General features: G+C 37.0%; 1 protein-coding gene across 6 annotated transcripts in view; it reads left to right on the forward strand.

Annotated features, from left to right (window-relative positions):
* TCF12 (transcription factor 12) overlaps positions 1 to 14,864 on the forward strand; it is a 160,093-nt gene that overhangs the window by 92,030 nt on the left and 53,199 nt on the right. For all 6 annotated transcript variants that reach the window (XM_085070720.1, XM_085070722.1, XM_085070721.1 and 3 more), the window contains exon 8: positions 13,139 to 13,274. In XM_085070720.1, coding sequence (XP_084926846.1) covers positions 13,139 to 13,274 — 136 coding nt within the window. The remainder of the gene's footprint in view (positions 1 to 13,138; positions 13,275 to 14,864) is intronic.

Raw genomic sequence — 14,864 nt, forward strand, 5'->3', positions numbered from 1 at the left:
GTTGCTTCTATCATCTCTAAATTTGTCAGTGCAATTTTGAATTCCAGGCTTGCACTGCATTTGTAGATCCTTATGGGTTATTTGCTTTGTGAATTTACTAAATGTAATCTTCATTTTTCATCCAAGTCACTAATTAAGAGGTGGAATGATGCCCAAAACAGACGCCTGCAAAGTCTCAGTTAATACATTCACCCACTGTTGATCATAAACTCTTAGCTGTTTTCTAATCAGCTTCGCTCTGTATTCAGCACTAGTTTTAGTTGTCCTTGGTTCCTTAGTTCACCTGTGAAATGTGGAAGTGGTAAAAGTCTTATTGAAACAGCTTTTATGCAATCTGAGAAGGAAATTAATTTTATGTTGTGTATTCCAGCTGAATCAGTATCACTTCTTCATTATCTTCTGATGTTTGCAGTCTATTTCCTCTAGTATTAAAAAAAAAGAAAAAAAGGAAATGTAGGTTGTTGAGGAATTACAAGCCACTACTTTTATTTCTCTCTGAAACCAACCAACCCCATTATTTTCTGGTCTCTGTTCTGAACCATGAGTTCTTCAAGGACAGTGGCTAAGGTTTCTGAATTGGTAAAATGGCAAGAGCCAGTCACCCTCCTGAGTATTTTATTGGGTACAGATGAATTGAAAATACCTAACTTCTCCAAACACTCTCAAATCCATCCTTCTCCTACCTCCTTCCCTTATGTTACTGGTGTAAAGGCTATTAATAGCCTGGTATGGATGTGTGAGGAATTTTAATTTTTCCTTTCTATTGAGTTTACAGAAGGCTGCAATGAAAATTTTCAAGACCACTGTAAACTGCAATGTTTCAGACTCTTAGTATCATTCTCACCTTTTACTGAAAATAATCTAAGCAGTGATTTGTAGGGACTGTTTGCTACCTACAGGCTTTATATTTAGGCTGTAGGAGTTGAAGTGTGATTGATTTTCAATGTAGCTTAAGAACCTGAGTGACTTAGGTAATGGAATCTGATTCAGCTGTAACATTTAGTCACAAGAACATAAATATGGCTAATTTACGAATACTTTAGCAACAGGAAATGCAGGTTTGCAGGTTTTCTTTCCATCAGGTGTTTTAAGCAAGCCAAAAAGGAGCATGCAAAAGTATATAGAGTTTAAGTGGATGGGTAAGATGACAAATTGAGGCTTATGCAGAGCTGATATAGAAGAATATAAAAGATTTTTACCTGGAGGAAGCATTGACAGCTTTTAGAAGAAATACTAAAAACTCAATTTTGCTGTTGAAATGAAATGCAATGCTACGTGACTTGACACAAAGTCTCTTTTTGTGTCTTTGAATTGCAGGGAGGGTGGTGGTTTGTGATTTTTGTGGGTGATTCCACCATTCCTGTTGGCCATGTAATTGCAGTTTTAGGAAGGGCATCTTTTCACAAATTAAAAATCTCGTAAAGGTTAAATTTTCAGAAAGCTTCTTGTAATAAAAAAAAGGTTTTCTTCACATTAGTGTGATTTAGTGCTGAAAACAGTAGCTTATGTAAAAGAAACAAGATTAGGCTTCAGATATTGAATTCACAACTCCCATTTCCAATATCATCAAAAAGGTCCCCAGCTGTCACTGCTCATTGGTTTGACAGCTCTGAGCTCAAAGAAAGCCAGGGGTCTGCACTATTTTTAAAGTGAAATTGAGATAAATGTGCAGTACATGTGTAGCTGTTAGACTAATTCTTCTAATTGTTTGTGTGGGTCTTCACAGAAGGTAACTTCATCCCCAGGAGCCCATGAGTGCCCTGGGTAATTGCTGGGGGAAGCTCCTTTAGCCTAACAGTGCCTGTTCTCCTGCCTGGCACAGTCTCTCCTCACTGCCATCGCTAGGCTCAAGATAGGAAATTGTTGGTGACTATCCCCTTAATATTCTATTTTCATTCTAAACAATCATGCATGAAAAACAGTCATGATGGATTTTTTGACATGTAAAGATAACACATTTATCCTCCATAATAATTTGAAGTCTGCACACTATGCTGTGTGTGGGAAAGGAGGTAGAATTGAGTGCTGAATGTAATGGATGCTAGGCAGGAACTAAAGAGGCATTCACCACTTTTGGTTTGAAGTGTAGCCTTTCTATAAAGAGTCATATCTTAATTTACCTTATTTTTCCTACTTGTTAATCTCTCTGTTCTATGTGATGATGGAACACTTTAGAAGTTATAAAACCCATTTAGAAAAAACTGCTGCTGCTGATAAAACTGTAGAATACATGAATGCTGGAAGGAGCTACAGATTGAATTTACTAAATACATTTTTCTTAGACTATATACAATCATATAGATATATATATATAAATGTATAAAATATACACTACTCTATAGTACATTATATATATACATATTGCATGAAATATATAGTACTACACAGAGAGCATATGGACAATTCATATGATACTGTGTGCACTACATATATTTTATTTAGTGGCAGATGGATTTTGAACTCATTTCTGCTGCTATTATTATTTAAGTTTTATGTCTCTTAGTAGTAAATAAAGCAGCTTTTTTTGGATAAAAAAAAAAATCCAATAGAAAGCTGGGCCATCAATATTTCCAGTAATATTGCTACCCCATTTTCCCTTCAATAGCCATCAACTCTGCTGTTGCCATGAAGCTAATGTGAGGTGACTCATTTAGCAGCATATTATTGCATCATTGCAACATGATGTAAGGCACATCAGGCTTTATTAAATTAGCCTGAATTTTGCAGTATGACAGTAACATTTTATGCACATTAGCACCACACTTAGTGCTCCTTATGGGAATATACTTGAAGTAAACATATTAAGACATAATTTCAGACAACTTTTCAGAATTTACTTATTTTTCCTTTCTTCACAATTTAACATGGAGCTTTAAAGGTTTGCATCTTGTTGTCTGCAAATTTAGCTATTTATTAAAGAATAAAATGGCAGCATATTAGGCTGTATTTGTTAGCTGTTACATCCTCAATGGACTAAAAAGTTGCTTTTATTGTTGTGCAAAAACAAAATGTTTTGTAACAAACACTCGTAAGAACTTTCCAAATAAACCCAAAAAATGCCTTTAGCACCAATTTCTTGGGCAATTTAACAGATGATCACTTCAGCAAAAGAAATGTCTGCGAATGTATGTTACTTTGTCTTTGCATAGTCAGTAATTTGCCTCTTTAAAATTTAAAGAGACTTTAAAGCAGTTTGAGCAGAATTCAGACCTAAAGAACAGTCCTGCAGTGTTGGGACAAGTAATATCTCAGAGCACACTCTCCTACAGCTAAGGAAGCATAATAAGAGTACAACTCCAGAAATTTGAGCTGTCCAGGGAGAACATAAAAGCTTGTTCGTATTGTGCATGATAGAAATGGGAGAACATAAAAGCTTGTCTGTATTGTACATGAGTAAAAATGGCAACTTTTTGTATTACTGGCAGGGTGGTGAGGATTAAGTAAGCAAAATTTTGAGACAAGGATACAGAAACCAGATGAATGCCTAGAGAAAAATTAATAGAAGAAAATAGCACCAACTTAAAAATATTTTTATTATGTTCCTAAACTATATAATTGTAAGATGTGTATTTGGTGTAATGGATGAGATTAATTGATTTAAAGTTTTTAATAAAGCATCAGGTAACATTAAACAGCTGTAAGAATAACAAACGAGTGACAACTTGTAAGACAAAAATGTGAATGTTAGGAAGTAACAATGTGTAAAATGTGTGTGGGAAACAGAAATGAGATTTACTGACAAAAATGACAAAGCAGAGAAGAGTATGAAAAATTTAACTGGAAATACAAGTTTTATGAGAACAAAAAAATTTGTAAGTGACAACAGTGAAAGAAATGAGTGATTGTGAATAGTGGGGTAGAGCAGTTACTGAAACAATTTGACAGCTGAAACGTTACTTCAAATATAAGGGTTAGAATGGCGAAGGGTATTTGTAGCACATCATATTTTCCAAGGTTGTTTGCCCAATGGGTATGAAAGCACCAAACAAGCCCTCCTCAGGCTGTAGGTGTAGCCCGAGTAGCAGTGTGGCACCTGACACTGCAGTTGCTCCTAGGATGCTTTGCCAGGGTTGCTGCTAAACAGTGTCTGTTAAATAAGAAACCTCTTCCTCCTCACTGCCTGGTGTATATTTGAGGATGCCTTAGATGGATCTTTCGAATGAGGCAGAAAATTGCATCATTTTCTGGACCTTTCTGATGAGTGGGGCCTTAGACTACAAGCAGTGGCACCAGTTGCTTTTCTTCCTTCCTCATATAGTTTTAGAAACAGTGTGGAGAATATGATGTGTCCTTATATCCAAGTAATACTGAGTTATGAAAGTATAAAAAATTTTAAGGTTTGTACATGTGTGAGGTTTTTAATATCAATATAACTTTAAAGCTGAAAAACTGATTTTATTTTGTAAATTTTCTCTTTTTAATCTCCCCTTGTCTGACACTTTTGATATCAGGTGTCTCCCTGAAGCAGATTTTTACAGCTGAGCTATCAATCTCTAAGAAATGCAGCTGCTGAAGGAAAGGCTGACAAAATGTTAACTGGAGCAGTGACTCTGGATTCTGCCAGCTGATACCATCTTCACAGATTGGGATGGGGAGAGGAATATATAGTTTAAGGGCAGATGGAATGCCTGAACTTCAGTTTATTTTGCTTCATTTTACTTCTCAAGTAGAATCAAGCAATATTAGCTTTGTGTTCATCATGATTTATTAGAAGTGAATTACTTATTGTGCTGTTGGGAAAATATCTCCTGTCTCTCAGCAGATAAGGAGCCTGCAAAACCTTTTCAGAAAGTAGAAGTATACAGGGCACAGGCTAGATTTCTTTTTCCAGTGCTGGAGGTGACCACCTGAAGTTAATCAGGGAAGACATTCCCCCTGGAATGAAGTGGGTAGCAGGTGTTAGGAATTTGTTATAGTTGGAGGAGGGATGCTATTTATAAAGGGGGAGCAGTTCTGTAAGGAATCATTTGCAATGCCTTACCAGGCAAACTGTTTCTTGTCTTTGCCCTTCTCTTTCTCACACTCTTTAGGGTTGGCAAATTCTCTTGCCACCTTTATTTTTTGTTTGTTTGATTGTATTTAAGGTTATTAATATTCTGTAAATTAAAATATATACCATCTTCCACATTGCTACGTAAGCAACTAAAAATAATGTTACATCATGGAGTGCAGATAAAACGTCTTTGGTGAATTACTATTTCCGTCCAGCTAATCTGACTGTCTCAGAGCTGGGTGCTTCTCAATTACAAATTTATGGTATTGGTGGAGGATGGGGAAAATATTAGCTCAGCTCTGCACTTACAGCCATGCCTGTCTATCTGAATGTACTGGATTGCCCTTTGGATTTTCTTGAAGTGTGTATTCCTTGTGTCTGTAACTAGTATGTTAAGCCCCCATTTACCTTTGTTTTTTAATTAATAGGTAGATCCAGTCCCTTCCCAAACTTCACATCTGCACAAATAACTTGTGTCAAAAAGAATAGAGGCCCTCAGTATGATTGGGGAGGGGGAGTTGAGTGGTGCAGGCAACCTGTTACTGGGCACTTGCTTCCTGGGATAGCTGGGAGAGACTCTAGCTTGGGCAGTCAGTGACGGAAAGAAGCACAAGATGTGTCATTTACATTCCTCCTTCATGGAACTAAACCAGCTTGTATTGGTTTCAGCTGTGTTGTGAAGTGCTTTTCAAGATGCTAGTGCTCCTGATGGCACAGGTTTATAAGGAGCAGGGAGGGAAGGATAACATTTATTTGGGAGAGGGGATTATAGCCTAAGACATTTCCTGGCCGTTTCCTAGCACCCTAATAATGAACTGACCTCTCCCTTATCATATGTGAAAACATATGGGTTCTCCAGGTTAAGTCCTAACAATTAACTGGGTGCTATATTAATGTACCCCCATCATGTTAATAAATTTCTGACTTGGTGCTTACAGCAAGAGAGATTTTTCTCTTGTTTGTGAGGGAGAGGACATGTACAGCTTCCATACTATATACATGGGAAGGTCTGCTAATGGTCTGAAATATTTTTAAATCATTTTGCTGAAAATGCGGAGGGAGGAACAGATGTGAAGATGGTTTGAGCTTTATAATATCCTTTATAGTCTGACTTCTGTAAATAAGACTCAGCATAAAATTTTCTATTATAATATTGACTTCTCATGCTGGTATCTTGTAATCATAAAGGAAAGCAAGGAGATTGGTACCATAAAAATTAAAAAATAGATGAAAACCACTCAGCAGCTTCTCTTCTAAAATTTTGGAGTTCTCCAGAAAGCTGCTTTTGTATAACCACAGTAAGGAAGCTGTTCAAATTACTGTTTTCATAATGTAGCGAAAAGATTCAAAGGCAAAGGGAGGGGTGCCTGACCTGTAATCACAATGCTTAGTAATGCCTTCCTAGAATTCAGTCAGCAAGGCAAAAATACCTTGCCCGGGGGGGATGAACGAAGACAAGCTGAGCCAGCATAACCTCTGGGATTGGACACCAACATCAGCAGGGTGCTGCTTTAGAAGCATAAAACTGAATTTGTAGTCTTGCCAATATGCAGCATCAATGCAGGGAAGCCAATATTGCAAAAGACAATGAAAGGACTCTTCAAAATATTTGTATTAATCAGGGGCTTTAAAGCCATTTAGATGCAGAAAGAATATAAAATGTTTCCTTCCCTTTGCATTTACTCTTCTCACTACTAAGCAAATCCCCCATCTATGTAATTCTGAATAAACTCCTTTCTTCTCTCTCCTCTGTCCCTGTGCTCAGTCCCAGTATATTTACACATGAACAGAATTTGCCACAGTAGCAGACTCTGCTTCGGTACACACATGAATAAGCAGCTCGTGGCGATCCGGAAAAGCTTTGGTGCAAAAAGAGAATATATCGATAACTCGATCTTCAGTGGTGTTAACATTAATTGGAAAGACAGTAAAGCTAAATGTTATTTTGTTTATGATGTTGCATCACTTCAGTATTTAGTACCCTAGGTAGCTGGTTTTTAATCCAGTGAGCTAGATTAGCCTGATTACACTGGCAGGATGCAGTTGATGGATGACTGTCATTATCTTCTCAAACCTGCATGATACTTTAGGTATAGGAGATGATAATTAAATTTTCAAGAGACTACATTGAGATTATAAAACCTAAGTATTTTTTTAAAATGAGGAATATGTTTGCAATTATCAACATGTTGTTAGAGGATCCTCTCCTGAGATGTTTTATTAGCAACCCCTGATTTCCTTTAAATTGATCAAGGAAAAAAAAAAAGCTCAAGTTATCATATAACACTTTAGATGTTGTTTTGGTTTTCTAATTCTGATATTTTCCTCCTCCTGAAACAGACCAAAAATGTATCTGATCAAATCTATTGGTAATGGCTTGAAGATGTACAGGTTAGCACAATATATTTAATGAAACCTTGTTTGAGACAAAACACTAGAGAGGATCATAATTAATGCCTCATTTTCTGCCAGTTGCTATTGATTACTCATTCAGAGTCCCTTTGTTCTCAAAATGGTAACACTGTATTTCACATTACTATTTGATGATATTCTCAGGATGAGATTCTTTAACAACATGCTGATAATTGCAAACATATCTCTAAAATTTAAATTTAAAATGAATTTATATCATATGTCAGTGTTTTTTTCCAAATTCAGCTCCTATTTTGGAGTGCATATTCATTACAGTTTCCAAAGATTGGAGACTGGAGTAAAGTGAAATTCAACACTTTATATCTTAGTTATGTTTTTGGCTGAAACTGCGTGATGTGGAACTCGAGTGAATGGTCTTTTTGCAGCTCTAACCTCTGTACTGTTCTAGGATTTCAGAGCAATTATTTGTTAATGTTCTAGTGTTCTGCTGGGTTTTCCTTTGGAAACACCATAAGAAAATACACAACTTCGGTGGGGGATTTTGCAAGTTTACCGGAGTTTGACTTTTCTGTTTTGCTCTGTTCTTTTAACCCAGCTCTTAAACCTAGCTTATCTATAAGGCAAGACATGCAATACTGAGACACATTATGTCTGTGCTCCAAGTCATCCAGATAGCTCACTGAGTAAAAAGGACATGCATGTGAAACTTGTGCTCTACCCAGGGCAACATTTCAAGTTTACAGTAAGGCAAGGAATGCACTTGCCATCTGGTCTGAGTAATTCTGAGAAATAGAGAGATGCCAAGTGACTTTGTCAGCGACTGTGGTGGGATAATGGAGGGATTTGATTGAGATGAGTGGTGTTGCATTACATTATTTTGTAAAAGTAAAGTATCCGAGCTCACAATTTTTTACTAAACACTCAAGTACTTTTTTTTTTTTTAACCTCTATACAGTTTTCCTGCTTTAAATAAGTACAGCCTGACTACTAGGACTGAAAGCATAAACTTTATGAAAAGGAAGCTAATGCAAAATATTAGGAAAAAATCTAGTTGACTGTTGGGGAGGTTTTCAAGACCTAAGTTTGCAGTTGGTGAGTTGCAGCTCTCATTTCACTGCCAAAGCAGCCTTATTATGCCAGCATAATGGGCCTGTCATAATCAGTTGCATATAATGGGCTAATGCTTTTATTCTCAACTATATTATTCTTTTGATAGAAAATAATGAATAATGTAAAGGCACACAGTTGTATTTGGATGAAACTATTGCATAATTTGGCTATGGCTACACTGGGAAAATTTGTGTTCTTAAAGTGGTTGCTGATGTTTGCATTTAAGAAAAGAACGTGAAGAAGATTTAGACCAAGAAGAACAAGGTTATCTACGTATAGCAAATAGATTTTTGAATAGGTAAAACTTCATAAAGGTAGTGTATAGAGTGTGTTTGTTAAAACTGTGTACTTTTCAGGACAGCTTGACTTTCCTGTCTGCATATAGCTTAAATGCTGGAGGACTGCAAGGAATATTGCATAAGGACATCTGTAGGCCTTCACGTGTCCATGTTTTTTTTTTAACGTCAAAGTAAAATCAAACAAATGTTTACCAACATATTAGAATTCTGCTGGCTGGTGTCCTAGAAGTTCATTGAAGGCAGAGCAGTGTTTTGGCATCAAATTGTATCTAAAGAGTCATAGAGTTGGGCTGGGAAAAGAAAACTTCAGAATTAGTCAAACTATTTTTTACTTTTATACTTAAATTCTTTGAAAGAATCAATTTTAAAACCATTTAAAAATAAATTGACTGAGGAGCTTTTTTTTATCTCAGGCATATAATTTTGATACAAGCATTTGGTTGAATGGCTTGTTAGTTTGAATGGAAGCTAACTTTGCCTGCATGAAAGTGCAGCTGCAATGCAAAGTTACTTGTTTTCTGGGACAAAGGTGCTTAAATCCACGCCTTCTATGTAGATATGATTCTTTTCCCCCCACCTCACCCTTGCAATGCTTGAATAGATGACTCCCCTGCATTTCATTTTTATGAGAATACTCTTTAGGAAAGTGACCCCTTTAAAGCATTTGTGGAGATAGTGGCCCTTGTGAAAGTCTTTCCTATTTGGGTCAGGCCATGTCATTTCCCCTGAGGCTGTCAAAACTGTTTCTTGGTTTCTCTGAAAGGGATAAATAGGAAAAGTAAAGCAGTCATGTTTACATCTTTTTCTCTTTTCTCTCTGGAATCAGGCTTGCTGTGTTCTTAGTTGATTGTAAAAAAAGCTTTTTTTTTTCCTTTTATTCTTTTTTTTTGTAGTTGGTTATTGAACACTCATTCCTTAGGGAAAACCTTGCTTTAAATAACTTTTTATATATCTTGAAACTGGAAATATGCATTATAAAATCCAAGAGGCAAAATTTTGGGGCTGATGCCTGTTTATTTACAATGGTGATACAGACAAGGACTTGGACAAGTATTCAGGAGAATAACCAGTCATTGATTATTCTTTAGTAATTGGATCCATGCTTGGCAGATGAGGTTCAGAGTGAGCGTGAAGGCTCTCTGTGGAGAATGCCCCTAACTCCATGTGTAAGTGATCCTCCTCTGCACAGGGACCTCAGGCACTTAGTCAGGAGAAGCTTGATGCTGATAATACAAAGCTTTTTTGCTATCCTCAGTGGTATTTTTGTGTTCCATTCTTTATCAGATGCCCTTAGGAAAGGATCAGTCCTAATCAATATTTTTTCTCAATTGGTTCAAACAGGCAGAAAAATCAATGAGCTGAACTAATGACATCTATTTTTATTTTCTTTGGGAAGACTGAGGAACAATTATAAAATTCTAAACAGATGTTTCATTTGATTGGACCAATGGTAGAAGAGGGTTGTGGTTTTGTGTTGTTTTGGTTTTTTAACCCTTTTTTATAAATAAAAAAATGCCTACCCAAACACAGTAGAGATCAGAAAACTTCTTCAGAGTGTGGTGCACAGCTTGAGATTTACTGTGTTTTTACTACAGTGCTTATACACTATGTTATTGGAGAATCCAGGCCACTTTGAAATTCAGGGTCCAGTGAAAATGTTGAGAGCTGGAATACTTAGGACAAGAGCAAGAGTGGCAAATGTCATGGAGTAAAGGTTGGAGGTTAAGTCTGGAAAAGATACAGACTCATGCCTTTTGGAATGACTTTGTAGAAATGAATTCAAGAGTTTTTACTGGATAGTTCTTGGGGTTTTTTTAATCTTTCCCCATCTCCTAATGAGTAGGGGAATAGAGGAACTAGGAACCCTCCCCTCCCTTTTTTTGGGAAGGATCTGTATGGATCCCATTGCATTTCCAAAGTCCCTCCAGTGATGAGGAGTAGATGCTGGGGGTAGCAGGGAGGGTTGTCTTTAATGTGAATGGGCTGTAGCTCCTGATGGTGCTTGACAGCTGCTCTGAGCGAGCAGGGCTGGACTAGCTGACCTCCAGAGGTCCTTGCCAGCCCCAGTGCTGCTGGGGTTCTGGCAGTGGCACCTTGCCTCAGCTACTTACAATGACAACTATCACAATACTTCCTCCCTTCCCCACAGGCTATGGAAAGAGATTTTCCTTCAGTCCTGGGTATTCTTGGTCGAGAAGGTCAAGTATTGGGCTGAGTGAGAACTGGTTTCATTTCTTCTTCTGGCAAGTGTTGGTTTGGAGAAGCTGATTTTTACAAAACATTGCCCAGGTTTCCTGCACAGTGTTCACCTCTAAAACTGTAGTAAATGTTTAGAATAGTATCTTTGCTAAATTCAGATTTATACTGAGTAAGCCAGATATTCTGATGTTCTTAATGTTTTCTGCAAAACAATAAAATCTTAGCTGTTTGACTATAACAAATATTAGAAGACCTTGAAACAGAGCACCAGCAGATTTCCCCTTGCATATATTTGCTGTATACTTTTGTCACTCCCTATAGGATGATCTCATTTTGGTATGAGTTTCAGATTAAGAATTCTGATTCAAAGACTATTGTAAGAATAACAATGAAGAAGTTGAGCTGAGTGGAAGCTGTTTCTATGCACTTAACATTTATAATACATTTTGATCTTCACATTTTGGTATGAAATAGTTAACACATTTGGGCCCTCCTTTAGTTTGTGACAGGGCAATTCTTTCACATCCCACTCTATTCAATTAAAATATAAGATTACAATGCTCAAATTAGGCATCAAACAAGTAAAAGAGAGAAATTTCAATGGTGATATGATGCAAAAAAAAAAGCTTATTTTATACATATTCTGTAACTCTATCTCAAGTCTGCATTTTCTGCTAATCCCAGTGCGCTGCAAGGTGGAAGGCATTAGTACCATACTGAGAGCTGTATGTGTTAACCTCACCTTTCACAACTCATCACACCAGAAGAGTCAGCTTCAATGATTTAGTATAATCCAAAAAATACATTTATTTATTAAGGAGGTATTTGGGCCTCAGAAGGTAAGGTGAGGAGAGACAGGAGCAGTGAATAGCCTCTGCATCTATCCCAGTGGGCTCCTGTATCCCAAGAAGGCAGCAGCAAGCTGGCTTTGTGACAGCCTCAGGAATCTGCAGGGGTGCCAGGGCTCCTCGTGGAGAGCAGTTGGAGGGGAGGAGGAATGTTGGCTTGGGAACAGTGAGGCTGAAGGAGAAATTAGGTGAGTTTTTGGTATAAAAGTTATTCCAGTCAGCAGTTTCTGTCTCAGCATCACCTGACAATGCAATGTGGGTGCAGATGAGTCTAAGCAAAACAACCCTGTTGTGCTGCCATCCAACAGCCATGCTTTCCCCCATTGCACTGGGGAGGCTGCACTATGTACTGACCACGTTTGAAAAAATCAAATTGCTTCCGAGGCTGCTGCTTCCATGTGACCTTAAAACATGGCAAACATCAAGAGCAGTGTGTCTTTAGGTGTGTGTAATGCAGAGTGGATGCTGCTCCTTGGGGAAAGCTGTATGCAGCAGCCAAGAGTGAAATGCAGTGGATTTTTACCACCTGGTACATCTTCTGTACCAACAGTTCCATGGGTTTCACTCCAAGTCAGGATTTTCAGACTAAAATGAGGCTAAGCATAGCATCACCCGTGGAAAAACTGTTCTTCTAAATCACCAACATTCATTTCAGTTTTACAGAGGAAATCCAAATAATGTGACGTCAAACAATATATAATGCACTTGTTAAGTGTTTAGAATGTTTTTGTTTTTACTGCATGGAAAGGGAACAAAAAGGGTAGGGTTCAACTATCTTGTTAGTTTGAAGTTTTAGAATGTCCATTTGTCATGTTCTGTTCATTAATCTACTCTGTTATCTCTTGCCTGCATTTGATTTTTTTTGGACAATTTTATTCCATGTTTTTATGAATGTAATCTAAGTCTTGATTTCTAAGTATGTGCTAAAACTTAATGTCACACTATAAACTCTTAGCAGTTTTTATCAATTATGTTTATATTGTGTAATAGAAGAGGTGTTATATTGCAAACTAAACAAAGGATTATGATTTTTGTTTAAAATTTAAATATGAATTGATTCTTTCAGATGTTTTCAACTGAAATGGTTATTGCTTTTTGGAGGCTCACAGCCAAACTTGCTCTGCCTTTCTGAATTATGCTGTAGTACATAGTCTGAACATTGATTTTAAAAAGTCAACATTTTTTTGAACTCCAAAGCCTTCACTAAATCCCAGTAAATTCCTATAAATGCCAAGAGCAGTATGTGTTGTTAATAGTTTGTCAGCAGCTGCATTGTTATAGAGCTTAATTTTACTTTTCTCTGTGTATTTTTGTAGTCTAGTCTGCTTCGGTCTGATATGGGGCTTGGCAGTCCAGGTCAGCTGTCATCCTCTGGAAAACCTGGAACACCCTACTACCCGTTCTCTGGCACAAATCAGCGCCGAAGACCACTTCATGACTCATCAGCTCTTGGTGAGTAATACAGACAGTTTCAAACTTTTGTTCACGATGCTTTTCTGCAGACTTTATTATTTTCTTTGACAGTTCATTTAATATAATGGAGATTGCCCTGTACTGGGCAATTGAAATTACACCAAACTGCTATATAAGAGTAAAACTGAAATTATTAACATTTTCTTTGAGACACTAGCTTGGATTCAACACTGGTCAGTATGGCTTACAAAACAAACAAGAAACTCTAATAAAACCCTTAATTGCAAAAGCAATAATGACAGATGGATAGGAGCTGATGACCAGCTGAGTGCCCTTAACCCGTGCCATCATTAACTCCTGGAAATGCCTGACCTTGAGGTCATTACCATTATTTAGTAGGAGAAGGACACAAAGGGGAAACAATTATCCTTTTATATGCTAAAAGTAACTTTATTCAGAGCAATATATAGTTCATTGTAATTGGTTCAACATGCCTTTAAAGATCTTTGCAATTGAAGGCTAGTAGTTTATCCTAAAATCAAACTACCCTGCAAAATATGCAGGCAAGAACTTGTTTGAAAAATTGTTATAATCCTGTGACAGTATTAATATTTTATTCTGGGGATGGTTGGAGGTGAATGGAATTTTCATACTTGGTCATAGACAGTGGTAATATTTTATAGCTCTGTAATTCTGTTGAATCAGAGAACCAAGAACAAGCCAGCTGTTCTATAGTATCTGCCATAAGACTATTGTGAATAATTGGATGTTCACAGTAAAAAAACATCTTTTTGGTATAAAAAGAGAGACTGTAACCTTATATTCTAGTTTACCACATATTCTAGTTATGTAGTTATATAACCTTATATTCTAGTTACTATATATTTTGGTGTTAGTATGATAGGTCATTAGAATTTCTCTAGTAATATGGTTGAGTCTTTAATTCCCCTCATCCTGTATAGCACTTGTATTCCATAGTAAAAATCTTGTTTGTTGGAACCATGTAACTCAAACCATACTATACACAAAATAAAATTTTCAAATGCAAATTGCTTCATGAAGCAACTTTAATATTAACTATAACTACAAACTTCTTGGGCACTAAAATAGCCCTGAAAATTTTAAGCCCATGCTTAAAATTGTTTTTCAAATATTTGTTTATAAAAATACGATGTTGGAACTAAATCCTATATATAATGGAATAATTTAATTTGAAAAAGTTCTCTAAGACCATCGAGTCCAACTATCAACCCAGCACTGCCCAGTCTGCCAAGCCCCAGGTGCCACATCTGCACATCTTTTAAATCCTTGCAGGGATGGTGGCTCTACCACTTCGTGGGCAGCCTTGTCCAGTGCCCAACAGCCCTTTTAGCAAAGAAACTTTTCCTAACACCAAATCTAAACCTCCCTCAGTGCAACTTGAGGCCATTTCCTCTTCTCCTAATATATGTGTGTATATATGGGTTTTAAAATACCATGTTTGTATAACTTTTTACTGTATTGTTAAGCCAATCTCTGCTTAACTTGGGGTTGGCTGTTTTTAGGAAGATTGTTGTAAGTATTCCTGTTGCTCAGAATAGCAGAACAAATACAGCAGTTCCTCACACCTGTTTCAGAAAAGGAGCAGTC

Source organism: Lichenostomus cassidix, chromosome 10 (assembly GCF_008360975.1).
Source record: "Lichenostomus cassidix isolate B80296 chromosome 10, HeHo_3.0, whole genome shotgun sequence".
Lineage (NCBI taxonomy): Eukaryota > Metazoa > Chordata > Aves > Passeriformes > Meliphagidae > Lichenostomus > Lichenostomus cassidix.